The sequence below is a fragment of the Amphiprion ocellaris genome, chromosome 2, assembly GCF_022539595.1.
Source record: "Amphiprion ocellaris isolate individual 3 ecotype Okinawa chromosome 2, ASM2253959v1, whole genome shotgun sequence".
Lineage (NCBI taxonomy): Eukaryota > Metazoa > Chordata > Actinopteri > Pomacentridae > Amphiprion > Amphiprion ocellaris.
The window spans coordinates 12,108,036-12,130,643 of record NC_072767.1 but is presented as its reverse complement, the minus strand read 5'-3'; the positions used below and the strand labels follow the sequence as shown (position 1 = coordinate 12,130,643).

At 37.2% G+C, this 22,608-nt stretch overlaps 2 protein-coding genes across 3 annotated transcripts in view; one reads left to right on the top strand and one right to left on the bottom strand.

Moving 5' to 3' along the window:
* The window catches only part of ghrhrb (growth hormone releasing hormone receptor b), a 51,843-nt gene extending 42,967 nt beyond the window's left edge, over window positions 1–8,876 (top strand). The window contains exons 7-13 of the mRNA XM_035956695.2: window positions 3,924–4,077; window positions 4,223–4,283; window positions 5,877–5,946; window positions 7,331–7,422; window positions 7,561–7,690; window positions 7,798–7,839; window positions 8,381–8,876. Coding sequence (XP_035812588.1) covers window positions 3,924–4,077; window positions 4,223–4,283; window positions 5,877–5,946; window positions 7,331–7,422; window positions 7,561–7,690; window positions 7,798–7,839; window positions 8,381–8,587 — 756 coding nt within the window. The 3' untranslated portion in view covers window positions 8,588–8,876. The remainder of the gene's footprint in view (window positions 1–3,923; window positions 4,078–4,222; window positions 4,284–5,876; window positions 5,947–7,330; window positions 7,423–7,560; window positions 7,691–7,797; window positions 7,840–8,380) is intronic.
* Window positions 8,877–13,940: 5,064 nt separating this feature from the next.
* The window catches only part of adcyap1r1b (adenylate cyclase activating polypeptide 1b (pituitary) receptor type I), a 42,916-nt gene continuing 34,248 nt past the window's right edge, over window positions 13,941–22,608 (bottom strand). The window contains exons 12-14 of one of the 2 annotated variants that reach the window (XM_023289044.3): window positions 22,154–22,283; window positions 20,877–20,918; window positions 13,941–19,851 (exon numbers count right to left, since the gene is read on the bottom strand). In XM_023289044.3, the coding sequence (XP_023144812.2) occupies window positions 19,453–19,851; window positions 20,877–20,918; window positions 22,154–22,283 (571 nt within the window). In that variant the 3' untranslated portion in view covers window positions 13,941–19,452. The remainder of the gene's footprint in view (window positions 19,852–20,876; window positions 20,919–22,153; window positions 22,284–22,608) is intronic. The other variant, XM_023289045.3, reaches the window with a different exon arrangement.

Below are 22,608 nucleotides of genomic sequence, written 5' to 3'. Positions count from 1 at the left end.
TCAGAAGTGCTTACGTATTATAGAGAGCGGAAAGGGTAGGACTGAAATGCTGGGAGTGGTGGTGAGCCTGTGAAAGCATTAATGACGAGCATTTCTCTTCCTACTTTTCTGCTGATGAGGCTGCTTGGAGTGAAGGTGAGAGCCCCTCCATGAAGGACCAGTATCAGCACATCACCCTGATTCATTTACAGCAGATGTGAGGCTGAGGTAATAAGGACTGGGAGCGAAAGGAGGAGAACAGAAAAATCTCTTGTGCTTCAGAACACAACATGCTACTAAAAAGACAGTTAAAGTCAGAGGATGTACAACGCCTATAAAAAACATTCACCCCCTTGGATGTTTCATCCGATTGTTGCTTTCAGACATGAAATCATGGTCAATATAACTTGCGTTTTTTTTGACAAGAGTTTACAAAAAAAAATTCTTTTATATCAAAGTGAAAACAGATAATTGCAAAATCATGTCAATTATTTAAAAATATATAAGATAAATTAAATGATTGCATAAATATTCACCCCCTTTAAAGTGACTGATCTAATTCAGCAGAGGTCCAGCTAGTTGATGCAAGCAGTGTCACAATTAGTGAAACAGAGATCACCAGAGTGCAGTTGATGGGTGTCACGTGATTGTAGTTTAAAAATACCCGTATCTGGAAGGTCCAGTCTCTGGTTCATCAGTATTCCTGCTACAATTGCAACATGAAGACAAAAGAACAGTCCAAGTGACTCAGAGAAAAGATCTTTGAAAAGTCAGGAGATTACAAAAAGATTTCCAACTCACTGGACATCCCACGGAGTACAGCTAAATCCATCATTAAGAAATGGAAGGAGTATGGCAGTTTAAATCTGACTAGAGCTGGTTGTCCTCACAATCTGAATGACGAAGATTGGTGAGGGAGGCCACCAAGACACCTACGACCACTCTGAAGGAATTAAAAGCTTCAGTGGCTCAGACAGGAGAGAATGTACATACAACAACTGCTGCATTGGTCCTTCACCAGTCAAGGCTGCATGGAAGAGTGGCAAAGAAAAAGCTATGTTGGAAAAAGCTCATATGAAATCTCACCTGGAATTCATCCAAAGGCATGTGAGAGACTCCAAGGTCAAGTGGAAGAAGGTTTTTTTGGTCTGATGAGACAAAAACCGAGGTTTTCAGCCATCAGACTGGACACTATATTTGGTAACACCAAACACTGCACATCAAGGCAAGACAAGACAAGGCAAATTTACTTGTATACCACCCTTCATGTCCAAGACAATTCAAAGTGCTTTACATAAAACATTAAGAGCATTAAAATGAGATGCCAATAGTTAATCGAGCAACAAACACACCATCTCCACCATGAAGCATGGCGGTAGCAGCATCATGATGTGTGGATGCTTCTCAGCAGCAGGTCCTGGAAGGCTTGTAAAGGTGGAGGGGAACATGAATGCTGAAAAATATCACCAAATCCTAGAGGACAATCTGACTCAATCTGTAAAAGAACTATGACTGGGGAGAAGATTTATTTTCCAGCAAAACAACAACCACAAGCATACAATAAAAGATAGACAGAAATGGTTCAAAGACAACAAGGTAAATGTTCTGTAGTGACCTAGTCAAAGCCCAGATATCAGTCCAATAGAGAATTAATAGATGGATTTGAAAAGAGTTGTTCGCTCCCGATCCCCGAGCTTGTCAAAAAAAAGCCAAAGTATATTGACCATGATTTCATGTATGAAAGCAACAAAAGGGTGAAACATCCAAGGAGGTGAATGCTTTTTATAGGCATCGTATGTTTGCAGAAACTGCAAGAGTGAACTCAATTTGGAAACATACAACAAAAAAGCCAGCTCCCTCCAAAGCCACTCCAAAATTATCTGAGTACAGGTGGATGACTAATCCTTGAGAATGTTGGTGGGAAGAAGTATATGGTTAATTCAAACTATCTCATGTCTAAAAAAAATACGAACCATTTAAATCCATCATAGACTGACACTGAAATACTATCAAACGACACTTGCTCACAACTAGTGTAGACAGGTGATAAACAAATGTACCCAGATACATGTAAACATACTCGATGAAACAGGAGGGTGATAAAGACAAGTCCTAAACCAAGTCCCAGTCTGAAAACAGATCCTTGACCTCAACATCATGAGCACAGCAGACGCCGAGACAACCTAAAACCACAAACTCTGTCAAATTCTCCAAAATGTTTCAAAATCAGTCCAAATGAAAATTCTGCTTGTGGTGGGCATTAAACTGTTAACATGTCTTAAGGTAAAGCTCATGAACTGCCAACAGGTACAAATGTAAGCATTTCACAAGTTTACCTACATGTCCTTGTTGCCCAGTTCCATTTCATTACTGATTTTACCTGACTTCTTTATGCCTCACTCTGGCAACAGCTGTAGCCAGAGACAGTATATTTTTGTTGGGTTGTTCATGCACATACCCGCTTTTTGTGAATATAATGTCTCATGAACACCTTTAGGGGATATCTTCAAATTAGACGCAAATGTTCACTTGGACTAAGGGATGAACTGATTAGAATTTAGAAGCAACAAGTCAAAAGTCACTGTGCGCTCACAAAAAAACATTTCTGACCATATTCCATTTTACAGTGTTGACCTTTTATACTCAAAAGGTCAAAGGTCAGCTTCACTGTGACACCGCAATCCATCCATCCATCATCTATAAATCACTTAATCCTCATTAGGGTCATGGGGGGGCTGGAATCTATCCCAGCTGACTTAGTGTGAAGACAGGAGACACTCCGGACAGGTCACCAGTCTATCACAGGGCTACATATAGAGACAAACAATCACACTCACATTCACACCTACAGACAATTTAGAGTTACCAATTAACCTCAGCATGTTTTTGGACTGTGGGAGGAAGCCAGAGTACCCAGAGAAAACCCATGCATGCACAGATAGAACATACAGCAGACTCCATGCAGAAAGATCCCAGGCCCAGGCCAGGGCGCGAACCAGGGATCTTCTAGCTGCAAGGCTACAGTGCTAACCACCAAGTTACTGTGCAGGCCATGACATCGCAATGTTCATCAAAAACATTTTTCCATTCGTTATTCAGTGTAATAACTAAGGAACAGAAGGTGAAATTGTGACTATATTCTACATTTTGTTTAATATTGTATTGGTGACACTAATCTTGGGTCTCCACCTTATAACTGTAGTGACTGTACTGATCTTTAGCGCTGCCGGGTTGTCTAAAACATCCACCTTGTAGAATGTAGTGTAGCTTATTTGCATGGACATCCATGTTTGAAACATTGTCCACTGTCAGACTACAAGTTTATATTCTATCAGAATAAGCTTCATTGGCCAACCATATAAACACATACAATAAATTTGACAGTTTTGATTCTCTTAATGAACTTCCACACTCTCAAGTAAGAAAAAAATAAGATGTGCATTAAGACAAGTCTTACAGATTCATGATTTAATGTATAAACTGAAATTAGCCAGCAGTGCTATTTCAGCTTTAGAGCCACATAAAAGAATTAGACACCCAAATAAAATAGCAGACAGTAAATGTTGTGTACGAACAGTAAATGAGGATTTCAGACACGGCCTGTGAATATTGAGTAGTAAATCTGTCACTGCATTTGTACCATTCCAGAAAGATGGCCAGGAATAGCAACAGTAACTAAGGAGGAAGGACCTCAACCTTAATTGGAATTTTATATAATTTATTATTATAGCTAACACCTACAGCTTTAGGTGTATTTGAGAAGCAAAGAATTTCAGCTTGGGCTGTTACATTGTTTGCCTTATTTATCAATATAAACCTCCTTGTAATCCACAAAATTGATTGTACTGATTGGAGAAGCTGTTACCATTGCAGATCCTCCAGATGAATGAACTCCATAGACTAATTTGATGCCTGTGGCTTCTCTTTGTTTGTTTCTTCCCCAGACATCCTGTAAATCAGCCGTGGCCTTCTTCCAGTTCAGTATTCTGGCAAACTACTTCTGGCTGCTGGTGGAGGGCATGTACCTGCAGACGCTGCTTGCTCTCACCTTTGTCTTCCAGAAAAAGTACTTCTGGTGGTACATACTCATCGGCTGGGGTGGGTGCCCCCCTCATTACCATACCTCTCTTTCACCTTACTCTGTTTCCCTTCTTTATATCTCTTTCATCCCTTTTCTGTCCCTTGTAAGAGTAGTTCTTTAACTCGTTCCTAATGATTGGGTCACACTGTTTGTGCCTTGCAGGTCTCCCAACTACAATCATAACAGCCTGGATTCTCACTCGAAGCTTCTACAATAACACAGGGTGAGCTGCTGCTGAGGGAAATCTGAGAAAATATCAAATATAGCCTAATGTGAAAATTCTGAAACAATTTCTGCATCTAATCACCATAGTACTTAGCATTTAGAGTGGGATATAATGTCTTTATGGTACCATCAAAAAGACAACTGGGGATAATTCAAGGAATTGCATCTTTTTCTTGAGTCATATACAGTGAAATTGTGTCCTTCTTTAATAAATGATGTTTTTACACAGGTAAAATAGGAAAAAACTGTTAAGAATAAATCCAATACTGGAAGCGCATACTTGTGGCACCATTGTTGTGCAGATAACCAGATGTTTCAAATGGCCATTAGTTCATATTTAGTGGTGCTTTATGCTAATCATTGAGTGTTTCTCATACTAAATTGGCTGCTAATTGGAATAAGTGACACCAAATATGGTTCCCTGATTTAAGTTTTGTTTTTGCAGAGAGTTGTATGACTTGAGAAATGACACTCTCATAGTGTTACAATAAATACAAAGTTAGGACCAGCTGCTGATTCTTCTTAAGGTCACAATAAAGATGGGGAACAGGGGAAATAGCTGCCCTGGCCCTACACAAAGGTACTAAAGTCCACCTCACTGATTAACACACTGTGCAGAGTGTAACAAAAACATGTCATCATTTTAGTGTCTGCATGTGTCATACTATTTCTAGATGAAAAAAGGTATTTGGTCCCAGCTAAGAAATGGTCTGTTACATAACATTGAGCTGTAATTTTTACGGATCTGTTTTTGTTTTGTATCAGGGGTGTTAAACATACAGCCTGTGGTTCTGGATAACTTTGCCAAGAGAAAACAAATTTAAGAAGTCATGAGTAGTTAATTTTTTAAATTTTTTTTAAAAACACATTGCCTTCCCTAATTTTATCACTGGAGGGGTCATACTGTCATATTAAGAGAGTTCCTGAGACAGTAACCATTTACATTCACAGTCCATACAGTCTCTAGTAGGATGAAATAACCTTAAACATTCTGACAGATCAGCATGCAGGCCCCCCACATACAATTCAGTATTCTTTGAAATCAACCCCTGAATTTTTGACTGATATGTATCTTGCCATTTGACACAGAAGCATTACTTTCATGAAAAACAAACAAAAAACATAAATATATAAGTCATATACACAGAAATTAGTTTTTAGGGGGTTAATTAATGTCAGGAGAAGTGTTTTTAAAATTTTGTATGATGTGAAACTAATGTATTTTCTGAGCTCCTTCTTAGAGATTTAAGATGCTTCTTGCTAATATCCATGATAATATACATGAAGACATATCGACCTCTTTATACAAAATGTATCATTTTACTTAATTAGAAAATTAGCAAAGCATTTGATCTTAAATATAGTAATGAATGATGATGAATGGGTGATTGTGAAGTGCATGGTGCACTTATGTTCACAAAATGCTAATGCCAGATTTAGATTGAGATCTACCGGGAAGGATTTTCTTCTGTTTCTAACACGATGTCCTGGCTGTGGACGCTGAGTTGTCGTGTGTCATGATGAGACGTTCGATATTGTCGGCCTGGGACTGGGTCTTGTTTATTTCATTATTGCCTGTTGTGCGTCTCAGGTGCTGGGATGACACAGATGTGGCCTTTGTGTGGTGGATCATAAAAGCGCCAATAACTGCATCAGTACTGGTGAGTACAGAGCAGGTAGAGGGAAACATTGAGGCATTATAAGAGTCTTCAATCTTAGATCAGTCCGGTATTTTGACACTGCAGAAAGTATTGCACTCTTTTGCACTCTTCGCAAAAGGGGCAACAAAAAGAAGTTACCACACTGAAACCTAGCCAGTGCACACACAGTTAACAGAAGCAACTAATCAATGTGATTGATTGTTTCCCTGCTGGTGTGTTTAGTTTGTCTCACTGAGAGACTCATTATAGCTCCCATTAGCCTCCTGCTTGGAAGTTTAATTTTATGTTCATTTTTTCTCTGTTTTCCTCCCCAACTGGTTTGGACAAGTGTGTGAGGTGGGGTTGAGGATTTCTTTGTCAGCTTTTTAACCCACCATGTTGAGCCTTTTCTGAGCCCTGACAAATTTCTGCAGTTTTATCCTCTCATATATATATACTCACCATGGCTCATTTTTCACTGCAATGTACAGAACTGCACCTCAATAGAAACAGTACAACAATGACTAGAAATAGAGAGAACTCAAAAGTATGCAGTATGACACAGCTACAGCTAGTTGCCATAAATCCTGAAAAAACAAAAGTTAAATTTCTTGTATAAAAATGGGGAAATCTGGAATTAAAAGTAGCAAAGCTTCTCCAGATGCCAATGGGTGTGACCAAGAGACATGTGAAAAGTAATTTTGATGAAACATCATGATTTTAAGCTTAGATTGCAAGCTTTCACTGACAGCACAACACATTATACACGACAAAGGAAAGCTGAAAAATCCAACAATTCTTTCTGTTCATACAGTTTCTGGCTCGGACTAATGGCGTAATTTTATGGATTTTTAAAGAGTGCTTGGAGAGTTAAAGGTTGGAAATGGAAGGGCCATATCTTCAGCAGACATTAAAGATTCAAAAATTAAATATTGAAGGTCCATATTTCTCAGTTTAAAATATTGTAAGGATGGTTGCATTCACCATGACTGCATTACACCTGGTTTTAAGGCTGTTCTACATGGACTGTTTTGCTATTGGAACCAATGAGCAGCTGCTGATCTATCCCCTTCAAGAAGAACAAACTCTCTGCACAGTTTGAGCTGGGCAGCTATTGGTTAGTTAGGTGTTACGTAACACCTGGGTTGAACTCTTAATTCTTATCTATGTCTTCATATCTTAACAGCTTGTATGTATTTTACACCTCCAAGTTTATAACAACCACAAAACTCAATAAAGAAACAATTTTCACCATATTGAACTATTGATTGATTGTAGCATGGCCAAAATTTGTAAATTCTTCTCTACGATGTGAAGTAGTGATAGAACAAAAATGAAACAAAGGAAAAATACAACATCTGCAGAATGATGACATGTTTGACAACTTTTCATTTGTTTTATGTAGGTGAACTTCATCATCTTCATCAATGTAATCCGTATTCTGGTCCAGAAGCTGAGATCTCCTGGTGTTGGTGGAAACGATACCAGTCACTTCAAGTGAGGCACAATAAATTATGCTCTATATATATATGTGTGTGTGTGTGTGTTTGTTTGTGTGCGCACATATGCTTGTGCTCTATGTACACAGAGCACAAGCATATACACATGTAGTCACTGTTGTTCATGTGTGTGCAGGAGATTGGCCAAATCCACTCTGCTGCTCATCCCTCTGTTTGGGATGCACTACATGGTGTTTGCCATCCTGCCAGAACAAACAGGAGCAAAGGCCCGAATCTTCATAGAGCTTGGTCTGGGATCTTTTCAGGTAAAATGCAATACCCTTCTCCAAAGGTAGAGGCTACAAAATACTTAATAAGACTTTAAAAAAAAAATGCATTTGACAGTTTTGTATAATATTTTTATGCTTTGAAGGGATTTGTTGTGGCCCTGCTCTACTGTTTCCTGAATGGTGAGGTGAGTAAATACACAACATACACAGTTTTGTATTTCTTTTTTCAGTCTGCCACTTCTTTCCATTCTGTTGCAACTTTCCACATCATATTGTAAAATATTAAGACTAATTTTCCTGTGGTAAACCATTTTAGTGCCCCCATGTTTTAAATATATACGTTTATTTTTAACAGCTTTTAAACATTATGTCACCGCTGTGTTGTTTTCATCTGGTGCAGCAGTTGTCAGCAGGTACTGTTATGAAAAAGGATGTTTTCAATCCTGAGGTAATATAGTCAAATTCTGCACAATTAAATCTGCCTATGTACAGGCCCTGCACACTGACACAGGTGATTTTACTTCCTCTGGTTGATTGGATTTCTGTTTAGATTGTGCACAGACACACTCAGAGGATTTACACCACTGTCAGGGTTTTTTAAATTTTTTTTTTTTAAATGGTCTCAGCCTAACGGTGAAAGAACTAACAGGAGTGTCATTCTGAAGTATTTGCATTCCATGTTATAAAATTTTATTCTTATTTCTCGATTTTCAATTGTGTTTTCAGGTGCAGGCGGAGCTGAAGAAGAGGTTTTGGAAATGGCAGACTCAGAGTTACCTGAGCTACAGTAAACGACGGCGCACACTGTTCACTGAAAGCAGCACAGTCACTCAGATATCTGTCCTGGACAAATCCAGCCCCAAAGATCAGCCGGTCTCAGACACACTCGCGCTCACACACAGCCTCACACCCAACAACGTGTCCGCTGTCTGAGACACAGCGCTGATAGTCACGTCCTTTACTGAAACATCTTCATGGTATCTGGACATCGTTCTGAACAGAGACTCAACACCAGAGCCTGTGTTTAAGGTACCTCTTAACTGTGTATGGTGGGATTTTTTCAGAGCTTTGTTTAATGTCTAAACTTACTGTACAGTAGGTCTAACTCAAACATGAAACTTTCCCCGACAGCGACATTGGTCATAGTGTTTCAGAAAGAGAGGTCATATCTTTTGTGTGTGCTTTGTGGCTCCTTGTCCACATCTGACACACACTTAGTTGTTTCTCCTCTTTATATGTACATATATATATATATATATATATATATATATATATATATATATATATATATATATATATATATATATATATATATATATATATATATATATATATATATATATATATATATATACTATTATTTTGATATTTACACTACTGTTCAAAAGTTTGGGGTCACCCAGACAATTTCATGTTTTCCATGAAAACTCACACTTTCATTCATGTACTAACATAATTGCACAAGGGTTTTCTAATCATCAATTAGCCTTTCAACGCCATTAGCTAGCACAATGTAGCATTAGAACACAGGAGTGATGGTTGCTGGAAATGTTCCTCTGTACCCCTATGGAGATATTCCATTAAAACTCAGCTGTTTCCAGCTAGAATAGTCATTTACCACATTAACAATGTCTAGACTAGATTTATGATTATCTAATGTCGTCTTCATTGAAAAAACTGCTTTTCTTTCAAAAATAAGAACATTTCTAAGTGACCCCAAACTTTTGAACAGTAGTGTATATATTTTAATGAAAAATAAATGGTCATCCCTGTTAGTGAAAGAGTAAGAACTATGATTAATTAATTGTGTTGCAGTTTTCCTGAACCCTTAGCTGTTGTGTTGTTCAGCTCATGTTATTAACTGCTTAGAAGTTTCTCATAAAGGAAAATGGGCATCAACATAATAGATTTTTATTACTTGAGGTCTGAAACAACCACAAGAGAATCACTGCTCAGAACGAATGGTGGCATGAGAGGTGAGTCAGATACTGAAATGAGATTAATTAGAGGAGAAAAATGTCTGACATCCACCACTGGCTCTGTTATCTTAGTGTCTTACAAAACTGCATTTTCTTGACTGAATTTAGTGTGAAAGACAGGGAAGAAGAAAAACAAGTTGAAACAATATATGTGTGTATATGTGGTCACCTGTACTGGTGGTTTGCTCACATATTCTTCTTTATGCTGTTGTTAGATGTCTGATCTGCAGTGATCATGACTCATACATAAGCAACTGTATTAACCAACAGTCTTTACCAAAGCAACATTCTGTTGATAAAATCATTATTTTTCATTATTACATCATCTGACAAAATGAAAAAAGTCTTTTGGCTGCAGCTGTGCTGTGAGCTGCGTTCAGTTATATTAACATTTAAAATGAGTGATGACAGATAAAGTGAGACATAAAGTATTGTCATATTCAAGTACAGCCATCAAGCATCCAAACAAGCTATAAACCCATATTTAACAAGCTGTAAAACACAAAAAAGTCTTCTGCACAATTATGAAGTATATTAGAAATACAGCTGTTGAAGGACCAAAGCTGAAGTCTAGAAATATTTCTGGTAGATCTTGAAACAGTGATGGAGCTGGAGTTCAAACTCAGAATAATGCACCTTTGAATGCTAAATTTTAAAACTAATTCAAACACAGAAAACCCTGCCAGTTCAGCAGCATCTTTGTAACTTCTGTCTCTTCAAAACTGTCCAACACCTTCTTCTGAAATCATTTTTTCAGCTTCGAACTAGTTATTAGAAACAATGGGACATAACCTTATCCATTATGATATTTTTGAAATATTTTTTTAAAAGAGAGTGATTGATTAATTGATTGATTATTAAGGTTTTTATAGAAGCGTCATACACAAGAACATTCAGAGTTTGTTTCCACAACTTACTGTTTTTTCACATTTCCAAGGAGAGTGACAGAAGCTAAATGTTAAAAGGAGGGATGAGACAGAGGGTTTGTTACAAAAGAAAAGATAAGAAACATACAAAACTTTAATCAGGTACAAGGAAAAAATGAAGAGAAGTCTTCAAGAAATGTTTTCAGTCAGGAATGCTGTAATTATTGTTTCATGTAGGCTGATGTTGACCATGTTTCATGCTGTCCAGATACTAAGACAATGAAAGAAGTGGCAGCAGCTGATTAGTCGTGTACGCTGCATGTTCCCTACATTATCTTAAAACTCAAAATTGTTTCCACCCCCCGGAAGTACATTCACTGTTCTCCGAAAAAGTTAAAAACCACTGCCTCAAAAACTTTTCTTTTCTTTTGCATTTTACATAAAAAATTTTCTACTGCAAAATGTATATAAAAATGTATTGTGGAAACACAGCTTGTATCACTGACTTTGAATGAGGTTAAATTTCTATAGAGCAGAAGCCTTACTTTCCACTTTCACTTCAGGTTTCTGCTCATATTTTGCACAAAGCTTCTTGACTAATTTAAGAACAATTCACTGCAAATACCACAAAAATATAAAGCTTTAAGTAGCGTAACATCTGAGATCTGAGTAATATGACAGGGCACTGCATCTAGCCAAATTAAGTCTGGTATAAAATATCTGTAAAATACTAGTCTGACATATTTTTGTGAAACTCCAGGTCTTGGCAGCAGAGGGACTGACCAGCACCTTGCACCACCCTTTCAGCATTATTGGTTCTCATAAGCCATCAGTACAATTATCCAGACAATTATTTACCAGTCTGCAAACAACATAGCCCCCAAAAACATACTTTTAACAAGGAATCATTACAGTATTTTGTGAAAGGAAATATGAACTAAAATATAAACTGCTCCTCAGTGTTCCAGATTTGAATTAAACATTTGTTTTAGCTTTGTCTGGTGAATTAGTGGCATCCATCATACTTGGACTTTGCTGAGTGTGACATTCATGTTATTATTGCTGTTGCTGATTCAGGGCCTCTTGGTTTCTTGAGTTGGGCGTTCCAGTGTGATCACGTCGGAGAGAAGTTTATAAAGAAAACTTTTTCATATAAGGGAACCTGCCTATGTTGTCATCAGGGGCCCTGCATGCAACATGTTGCACAGTGCACTAGCGCACATCTGGAGCACTAGACTGTAAAAGCTATTTATTTGTCTTGATTATTGTCTCTCTGTCTGTGTAGATGTAAATACACCTGACCTAGAGTTTACATGTATTTTATGACGTTGCAGTTTGTGAAGTTGATTTCTACAATAACCACAATAAATGGCCTTGTTACTGCAAAAATAATAGTAAATAATAGTTTTAACAACGTTGCAAATTGCTATGTTTGTGTTTACAATCAAAATATTTTTGGTAAAATACATCTAGATTAGTTTTATTCTTATATGTAATATTTTAAAATGTAGAGAAAATGCTACTGTAAATGTTCCTATTTGTTGGCATTATTTAGTGAAGCCCAGTTCCTAATTGCTCTGCTAATGCTAATACTGATCCAAAACCTGTTTTCCTTTGATGAATCATTTTGATAGAGCTGCTGTCAAGTTGATGACCATGTATCTTTACTGTGATCTGCTATTCTTGTCTGTATTTGGCATGGAAGGCATTTCATATGTATGTACAGTATGTACAGTATTGTCTCTGGAAAGAAAAATAACTTAGCTACTGATCACTACAGTGCCTTTCTCATACAGTATATCTTAGTGTTTCTCTGCAGTTTAGGTCGATTGAACTTACAGCAGGTTTGCATTCTAAATCTCTTTACCTTAGTCATGTACCTGAGATGGTGATAACACGTGCTTTGCTGAGCAGCATAGATGTGCTTCTGTGTTGTGCCAGTACATAAAAAATATTCTGCTTAAAAGACAAAGCAAAGTTTTAGTCCAATTTAAAATTGTGCAGTGAGGAGGTGATGGTTTATATTAACTGTTGTAATACAATGTTTTTGAAAGAAAGCTTTTCATGTTGTCTGGATTCTGCAGTTTAGATTACATTCATTTTCAGTCTCAGTGTGGACAGTGAAAGTGTCATTTCTTTTTGTTACTTTAAAGCGTGATGTGAATGTTTCCCTTACAGGTTGCAGTTTACTACATGAGGAAAAATTTCTGGTTTGGTGTTTACTTTTTTGGGCTGGGGGGCACATTAAAGGTTTAGGCTGGTGATGTAGAAGGTTTTTTCTTGGCAACATCACATGAAAGCATCAAGACCAACAATGCTTCAGTCAATCTCTTGATAATTCTGTATCCTGTGGCTCCTCACTCCAATCCCATTGGTTCCTGCTGAAGACGTGAAAACTCCTTGCAAATATACACTACCGTTCAAAAGTTTGGGATCACTTAGAAATATCTTCGTTTTTGAAAGAAAAGCAGTTTTTTTTTAAAATGAAGACCACAGTCTAGACATTGTTAATATCGTAAATAACTATTCTAGCTGGAAACAGCTGATTTTTAATGGAATATCTACATAGGGGTACAGAGGAACATTTCCAGCAACCATCACTCCTGTGTTCTAATGCTACATTGTGTTAGCTAATGGTGTTGAAAAGCTAATTGATGATTAGAAAACCCTTGTGCAATTATGGTAGCACATAATCGCACAACATGATTGCACAAGGGTTTTGTAGTGCAATTCCGTAAGTTTTTATGGAAACATGAAATTGTTTGGGTGACCCTAAACTTTTGAACGGTGGTGTACATGACAGCTTTATTTTATAGATGCCTCAATAATAGAGTAAAGTTAGCCCCCAACAAATGCAGTATGATGTCTAATTGGAATTTGATTAGTTAAAAACTAATAATTGATCTTTTTCCAGGGCTGACACTAACAAAACAATAAAATTAACACCGGCCTCATCCTTTGAGCAATAATGCAACATTAACAACAAATACCACTGAACCGACAAGTTAAAAACATTTATTGTTGATACCGACGTAGTGTACAAAAAAAACCTTCTTATTTGCACACCAAAAAGAGTGCAGAATGGTGCAGGATTATGTGAAAGACATATCATGTAAATGTACAGCTCATTAGCTTACACAGTCCTGCTGCCCCAGATCCTCACTAGAGTGCCAAATAAGTATGAATCCCCCACGGGAAAAATGTCTGCAGTATTTCCTCCTGCTTGATTTACCTACAAAGCCCAGCCGCCTTACGAAATGAATGGGCCTTTTTTAAAAACTAACTTGTATATTTGTGAGCTTTTAAAATTTTGCATTGCAGGAGGAACACGAAAAAATGGGACTGTATGCCACAAACAGGTGACGCAAATGGCTGGATTTGGATGAGACGTACCCACACCCTTTGAGCTGCAACACAACTCTAACAAACAATACCGAGTCAACAAGTTAAAAACATTTATTGTTGTCACTTCCACTACAAAAAAAACCTTCTAATGTGCACACCAGAAGGAAAAAAAAGTTAAACTGTTGCACTGAAAGAGATCAAATGAAAAAGAAGAGCTAATGAGCAGACAGAAGTGGGCTCACAGCAGGATGCTTTAAGGTACTTTTACATTCAGCCTTCAGTATGCAAACTGCTGGGCCCCATTTTTCACCTTTAACTGTTTCCAACACGCAATCATTACAATGAAGCAATTCAATAAAGACAACCACTGTCAAAGTCAAAAGAAAAACATTTGAAATCAATGTCCTTGTCATGCTATGCAGTAAAAATAATTTCAAAAAAAGAGTACAGCAGTTTTTATGGCACTGTACTTTTCCTCATGTCTGAGAAGATTAACATTCAAAGGAAAAGTATTTAATGGGTCCTGTGGGGACTCTAGAGCTACAGTTCGATAAATCCTTCACAGTTGAAACCCAATACCTGTCTTCTGGCTTATTAATTGCTCATCCACTTGCTACAGTGGATTTAAAACAAGCACAGATTCCCTTAATGGCCTGAAAGCTCGATCCTCCCTTGTGATTACATCTGCTGGTCAAATGAGATCAAAACAATTTAACAAGCATGCATCAGCCTATTAGAGAGTACAGAGGCATTATAGGAGGCTTTATACTTTTAGCAAACACGATCACCATTAAAAAATAAGATATAAAAATGAGAACAATCACAGCGTAAAGTTTTGAAATGACAGCTATTAACTTTGAACCACAGAAAACTCCATTTACAAGGTACAACACTGGCAGCTTGTTTCTGTCTTGCACGTTTAAACTGCAGTTTATTTAATCACAAAGGTTGGCTACAGACCTTTCAAACACTTTAACTAACTACGTCATAGTTCAAAACAACAGGCTCAAATGAATATTCTTAGAATAATAGCAAGATCTTTGTGTGACATCAACATAGTACTGGCAATATAAGGCTCCAACTCTCACTGTAACACCAAACAAACGGATTCACAAATACATGGTCCAAAATAGGCTTGTGACCCAGTGAGATTGTCATAATGTTTGAAATGAACTCAACTGAGCGCTAGACCGAACCAGAGCAGAGGTGGTGATTGTCCAGCCCTTTAATGAAACAGGGCCCCCTTATGGCTGCTGTTGGATCTGCACTGGTATTATTGCAGGTCACACTGAATACATACACAGCAGAACAACAGGACAATACAGTTTCCGGTCAGCCCTTCTTTTCTCAGCTTTGCCTTGAGTGGCCTGGACTCCCAGAAAACATGGATTTGGATGTTTGCAGGTCGAAAGACGCCTTTGGTTGGAAGAGTTTTAGACATCTAGATCGCATATAAACATTTTCTCCCTGTGACTATACTAGACTTAAACATAGTCTGCAAATTTGCTTACATTGATAAAATAACTACAAGGTCAATTAGAGGCAACTGTGGGCATTTTGTTCACCACCTTAATTGATCATTATTTCCATCAATTCATCACTTGGGCTTTTCTACAATGACAATTTATTTGAAAACCAAGTAAATTAAATAAATAGAAGTTGTTAAAGGGCATAGGTCATTTTAGGATAAATAAAAATATTGTTATATACCAAAAGAGAGTAACTTGAAAATAGAAACAGAGCTTGTTGTGGGGTAATTAAAACAAATTGTAGTCTACAAGCTCAGAATTGAACTTTCAGCCTCAGTGGTTATATGTCATCTAGATGTCTAAAAATGTCCAGTATTCAACCACTTTAGTTTACTATTATCTAAACACGTAGCTGCTGTTTAGAGCACTGAGGTCATGTCCACTGTATTCCTTCCTTTTAAAACAGGCAATTACAGTTTTAGGAATTTTGTTATTTGTTAGGGTTTTTTTTTTTTTGCAACAATGAAGATCTAATTTAATTTCAATACAAAAACAAGATTATGTATTTGTTGTTATTGCATTTTAACAGTGTTTACTATAAAGCATCATAGAGAGTTTCATCAGAGAGATTAAATATCATCAAACACCCATATTAATTATATAAAATAATAATGCAGCAGTGTAAAAATGCATTAATTAAAATCTCTTTTGCTCAAGAAAATAAATAAATCAAGGTGGATTTCTTAGGGTTAACTCAGACTTATGACCTCAGTTGATCTAAATCTGGATCTGGACCATGGAGCCTTGGAATTGACAAAATTGTCATAAAATGACCAAATATAGCTGAAAAAATGACAATAGTCTGTGAAAACCTTTAGTCAGCCGATTCTATTGTTACAAAGGTAATCAATTATATTGTTCTATTTATCTTGAATGAATAATTACTATTATTTCAAGACACTGTGTCACTTTTACAGGGCTTCCTTCCAAGACGTCTTTTTACCTGTAAATCATAAAAACAAGGTTTATTGTGTGACTGCAAACAGCTGATGAGGAGAGAAACTCAACTACAGTAAAATACTGAACTGAGAAGATGTGCTTTTCTATTACTGTCATAAATAATATGTATTTCATAAATTTCTATGATATTGATCAAAGAATTCAGTCATTTGTTGTTGCTTTGGAGTCTTACAGCTCCAGTTTGTCTTTAGAAAACACTTCAGTTCAGACATTTGCAATTAAACCAAACTCGATCTGTTCTTGTACAAATCTGAAATTCTGTAAAATTAAAGGATGTTTTGAAAAACAGTTTCTATAAAGTACAAAACTGGTCTTTTCTGGTTAATGAGATCTTTTACAGTCCAGTAATTTCCATTTTTTGCTGTAGAGAAAAAAATGTGCCTGAAAAACAAGAACATGAAAACATATCTGTTATTGTACATGTAATGTGGTATATTGTATGGATTTATATATTAAGTCAGTGGTTCTCAAACTGAGGGGTGTGTAGGACCAAAGGAGGAATAAGGATGGGAATTAAACTGAATGAATGGGATTTCTGTAAGAGTGTGCTGATGTTATTGTGCTGAGATTTGTTTCATTAAAATTCAGATATTTGTTTTCTTGTTTTACTGTTAGTTTTTCTAATCATTGTTAATAACTGATAAACACCGTGGGGTAGGGAGGCATGAAAATAGCCAAAAAAAGTCTGAGAACCACCAAGTCAATATAGTTTACACTTGTTTTTACTCATCCTTACCCATGAGTTAAAGTACTTTGAAGGCCTCCAGGTTTAAAACACTGATTTAGTTCTAAGCATCTTAAAAGCACTTTGTTAAACCCTTTTCTTTACTTTGCAGTTTCGTTTTGAAATGAATAGACAAATCTTTCCTTTTAAATCATCAACAGAAGTCAAAATACTTGTTTTGTGCTTAAAGGCACTTTTGCAGACACAAAGTAGAGTTGAACGTTGGGATTCAGAGGATAGTTGTGTCAGACCAAAGGAAAAATCTACAGTGACATCAGTTGGAAAGCTAACTCAGCCTTCGCAAACAGATACGGCCGTGCAAATACTCAGTAAGGAGTCGATTAATTCTAGTCTTTGGAATGAGAGAATTACCCCCGAGTTTAAAATCCCTCTCTGAAAGAAACATCCATCTCAGTGTGCTGGTTTTCAAGCATAAAGAGAGAAAACAGCACCAGAGACACTAACTGCAGAGAGACAGCAAGAGATGCTGCGACGTGTCATGAGGGGTTTGTCTGAAAAGAAACCCTCATTAATCAAAATGAGTAAAACTAATCTTTCAAACGGTCAATTTTCAGAAACAAATCAAAAGGTTTTATCCCAAAAAGGTCAAATGTTGTGATGCTTCTCATGGTCTACACCTTCACTTAGACCAGTACAATGTTGAAATTTCTTGCAGGAGGCTGCTGAAGAGGTTCTGCTTTTCGAAAGTGAATAAGTATGAGAGCATGTTGCCCCCACAGCAGCCTGCTAACACTCATGAAGAAAAAGAAATCCAATTAAAACACTCACACAAAAGTCCAACAAAACCACATGGGCAATAAATGCAATTTCATGCAAGCAGTAGAACCCATGATGCTTCAGACATGAGTTGATTTTCATTGACATTTTCTGTACTAACGGCTGTTTAAAACTACAGACACACTGACCTCCAATGTATGTCTTCTCAGATGTCTGCTCTCCATTGCTGAGATTTAAAAGAGGTTCGTATGTGTGGTCGTATTCGACAAACCTCAGCATTGTACACACATCTGAAGAAGACTGTTAGAGTCAAGCATTTAACCCTTGTGGGGCTTTTTAGCAGTTTTTTTTTTTTGGCATTTCACACAACTGTAGAAAATATGTCCTTCTAATAAATACCGTTTTTCCACATTTCATCTGTTAGTGAAATTACTCCTTGACATTCCTCAGTCTGGTTGTCTTCAACACTCATATTGTTTTAAATCAGTCACAGTTTGCACAGTTAACAAAGGCTTGGGCACAAAAGTGGGTAGTAATATTAAGCTTTCATATACAGTTTGTACACAAGAGTGCTGCAGCGGAAATGAGAAATGATAAAGAGCTTTTTTTTTAGCACTGAAACTGAATAAACTGAGGGTGGAAGTTTAATAAGTCCAAATTAACCCATTGCTGCCCTACTTCAATCAATAACACTGATAAGAGGATAAAAAGTTCATTTTTTTTCACACTGATGTAACAGTGAACTTTCATTTCTTAAGCTGTAGTCATTATAACTGCTATCTAAGGTATTTCCTGTACAATTTCTCGTTAAGGATCACTCCAGATATTTAGTACTGCTGCTTATTTGTGTTTGCGGGGACACATTAGAGACAGATTTGAAAAAAAAAGTTAAAGTCGAAGCAGCAGAGGCAGATATTTCCTGAATTTTAGTGTTGAATTTGGAGCAAGCTCTGAAAAATACAGGACACTACGTTTCCCATGATTCAACACATACATTTTCATGTGATCCTTTATCATTCAGTGTCATGCCTGCAGTTTGTAACACAGGCTTTATGTCACACATATATCACCTTTACGTCCAACTTCTTATTTCAGCTCCAAAGCCACAGGGGACATTATCCAACTGTTTTTTTTTTGTTGTTGTTGTTTTTTGTTCTTTTTTTTTACAAGCAAAAGACAACTTAACATCAAGGAAACCAGTCTTCATGTTCGCTATCAGTGAAGCATTTCTTAGAAGTATTTACATCGGGGTGACCAGTAGTGTCTCTCTTCAGTTAAACTACTTCACAGCAGATAAGGTATCTGCATTTAAGCATTTAAAGAGGAATATAGTTATAGTCTAAAACACATTTTGAGGAAAGTGTGAAACTTGAGGACAAAAAATCCTCAGACAGACTGGAATGATCAGTGTAAGAGGACACACACTCTGGAGCTCTCTGGCAGCAGAAATGAACTGGTCCTGCAAATTCTGTAGCACCAGACAGCTTTGAACACTAACACAATATATACAGAGAGACAGCAACACTTTTTTGCAGGTTCCAGCCAGGATACACACTAGATTCCTTGATCATGCCTTTTGGAGATGTTCATGAACAGGATGGCGAAGTTTTCTACGGCACTGGATTGATTATTTGGTCATGTTTCAGGTGCCGCAGCTTCAGACTAGAGGCTGTTCTGGGTCGCTGGAGTTGAGTTGGGTTTCCATCATGGTGTCATTGGGGTACGGGTTGGGGTAAGGGTTGAGGAATGGGTTGCTGAGGTTAGTCATCGGTATGAGGGTAGGAGTTGTGGGTTTGGCGGCATCAGGTCCAGAAGCGTCGTCGGCGCCGGATGTGACGTCCCCAGCGGCGGCGCTCAGGTGGCCGGAGTCTCGGCCTGCAGGCTGGACATGCGGATCTGTGAGCTGCTCTTGCTGAGGATGGACAGCTGCGTGCCCCCATTCACCCCACTGCTCGCCAGCGAAGGATGCCGGTGCTTCAGGTCCACAGCAAAGTACCTGTTCACCGTCCAGCTGCGCCATTTCCTCTTGATCTCCGATTGCACCTTGAGGGATATACTTCACAAGGTCATTATTAATGGACCTCGCTGGAAAGAGACAAGCTCACTGTCCCTCAGTCTCTACATCTCTGGCTGCACTCTACATAAGCTCATTGTTTTTGGTTTTCACTGATTCTTACTGAATTTCATCAAAAGGGTCAAGTTGGTTCACATCATCAGATAAAATTTGTTAGGTCACCTGTTGTAAGAAAATGCTGAGCTTGAAAAATGTTTCTGCCGTTAGAAAATGCAAATGAGCTGCTTCTAAAGTACCAAAGTCCCTCTAGCCCTTTTTTGAAGCAGCTATTTTGGGCTGATTTTTTGACTTCTATACCACGGAAGCAATAAAATACTTAATTTAAAATATTACTCATGCATTTATCTGCGAGAACACTAAATATGAGATGTTATTTTTAACAAAACAGCAATATAATATTACTGTTTAGTTGTGCTCAGGGTGTAAACTATTACAAAATTTTGATTTCCACTGGCCTACATTGGACAGATGCTGCACTCAGTTAAATGGCATTTGGAAGATATTTTTGTTAATTACAAAACAATGGCAACACAAACATGTAATTTCAAGTATTTGTAGATTTTAAGTTATGCATAGTTCTGAGAGCAGAGAATTCTCATAATAGATTTCTTAGCTGTGGTCAGTGAACAGCTAGTTTTATATGTAAATACGCTGTAGATGCCAGCATACACACATCACAGAAAACAGAGAATGAACTGAACAGTTAAGCTAAAACTCTCCTATAAATAGGTATTTTATACATACACATGTATATTTACAAGAAATGTTTTTAAAAATTGAATCTTCCTGATTATTTTTCCTGTAAATAATCACAATTAGAAACCCCCAGTACATTTTTAAAACCAAAAATAATGAGCATTTCAGGTTCATTTATTTGCATTTTAAACCTCATCTCTCACAGGTGTAAATATCGTGTTTCAGTAATAACTTTTTGTTCTGTTGTGTAAAACTGTGCATTAAGAAGACAATTGTGACAGTGTTGACAGTTTATTTTAAAGGAGACTTACCTCTCCATTGAGGAAGCAGTAGAGGACGGCCACCACAAAGCCCTGAGGAGACACAGCTGGTCAGAGCACGAGACAAAAACACCGATGGATCGACTGTAAACAGGGCTTTTTGGTAAAGAGTTATAACAATTTATTTCAACCATTAATGTTGCTAGTGTGGCTCTGTGTCTTTATAAAATTTTATAAAGCTCATTTTATAATTTTTTTTCCATAAATTTATAGGCAACTTGTAGACTTGCTCCAGTATATGCTGTTTTGTGCAGCTTCTCATTTCCCCAAATCTCTACAACAGAGGTATGGAGTGCAAAGTTAGCATGACTCATGGAGCCACAACAGCCACAGTAATGAGAAACACAACGGGCTGAAATAAACCAGAATTACAGTTTAAGTTAAACAATAATTGTAAAAACAGAAACATGTTGAAACCGTGTGTGTACTGTAGCAATAATATACGACATAGATCTTATTCTACAGCTAATTTTACAATTATGCACATTATATACACAAATAATCACATGAAGTTGTTAAATAAACCATAATCACACGTTCTGTGTGCTTCTACTTCCCTAAATCTGGTCTGAATCCAAGTCTCAAGACTCTGATGCAAAATTAGCGTTTGGACTGTTTGAAAGTCCAGCTGTTTACCACAGCTTTCTCTTAGATGCTCAATCTATTTTCTTGTCTTTTAATGCACTTTTATGATATTAATATCTATTTTGTTATGTTTTATATCTATGATTTTAATGCATATCTGCCTTTAAATCATTTTTCTGAATGTATTTCTTTGCCATTGTAAAGCACCTTTAATTGCCTTGCGTATGAATTGTGCTATATAAATAAACTTGCCTTGCCTTGAAAGACATTTAGAGTCACTTATCTTATTTATCTCATTTTGGGGTGAAAATATAATTTTAAAGTATTTAAACCAAGTCCTAATCAAATCATGCGTCCTGATGAAGTCTTTTGAATCAGAGGGCTGGGTATAAAAACGCTGATGCCAAGTCACTGTACTGCCCATGACCATCACTGTCATTCATCTCAAAACAAAAGCCTTACAAATTGAAAGGATTAAATTGAATCATTAGGGAGTCAGAACTTAAATGAATCAAGTCTGACTGCAGTTAGTACTAAGTTCTATGTTTTGTGACTTTGGTTTGACTCAAATCTGAGTCTTGAATTTCAAGTCCCTGCCGATCCCCTCATTGTTCATCCACTGTCTGTCACTGAAAGTTGAATTGTCCATAGATTAGACATCAGTTATAGCTTTCAAACCTTACCTGGAAGGATCCGAGGCCGAGCTCAAAAACCAGGCGCTCCCTTTTGCTGACGTTCTCGGGGGAGAAGGCGAACACTGTGTAGTGGATCCCAAACAGAGGAATCAGCAGCAGAGTGGAGCGAGCCAACCTCCTGCAACACAACACACACACACACACACTCATCATTACAGTCAGAAGAGGCCTGCACCACTGTGTGTGTCCTCATTACAATCACCACACACAAATATTATATATACCCTACTTGTCAAAACTTTAAGAATGCCCCAATTTTTCCAGTTTTTTATTGAAATTTAAGTAGTTCAAGTCCAATGCATAGCTTGAAATGGTACAAAGGTAAATGGTGAACTGCCAGAAGTTAAAAAAAAGTCAAATGTACCCAAAACTGAAAAATAATGTACATTTCAAACTTATACACAAAGGCCTTTTTCAGGGAACAAGAAATGGATTAACAGCTC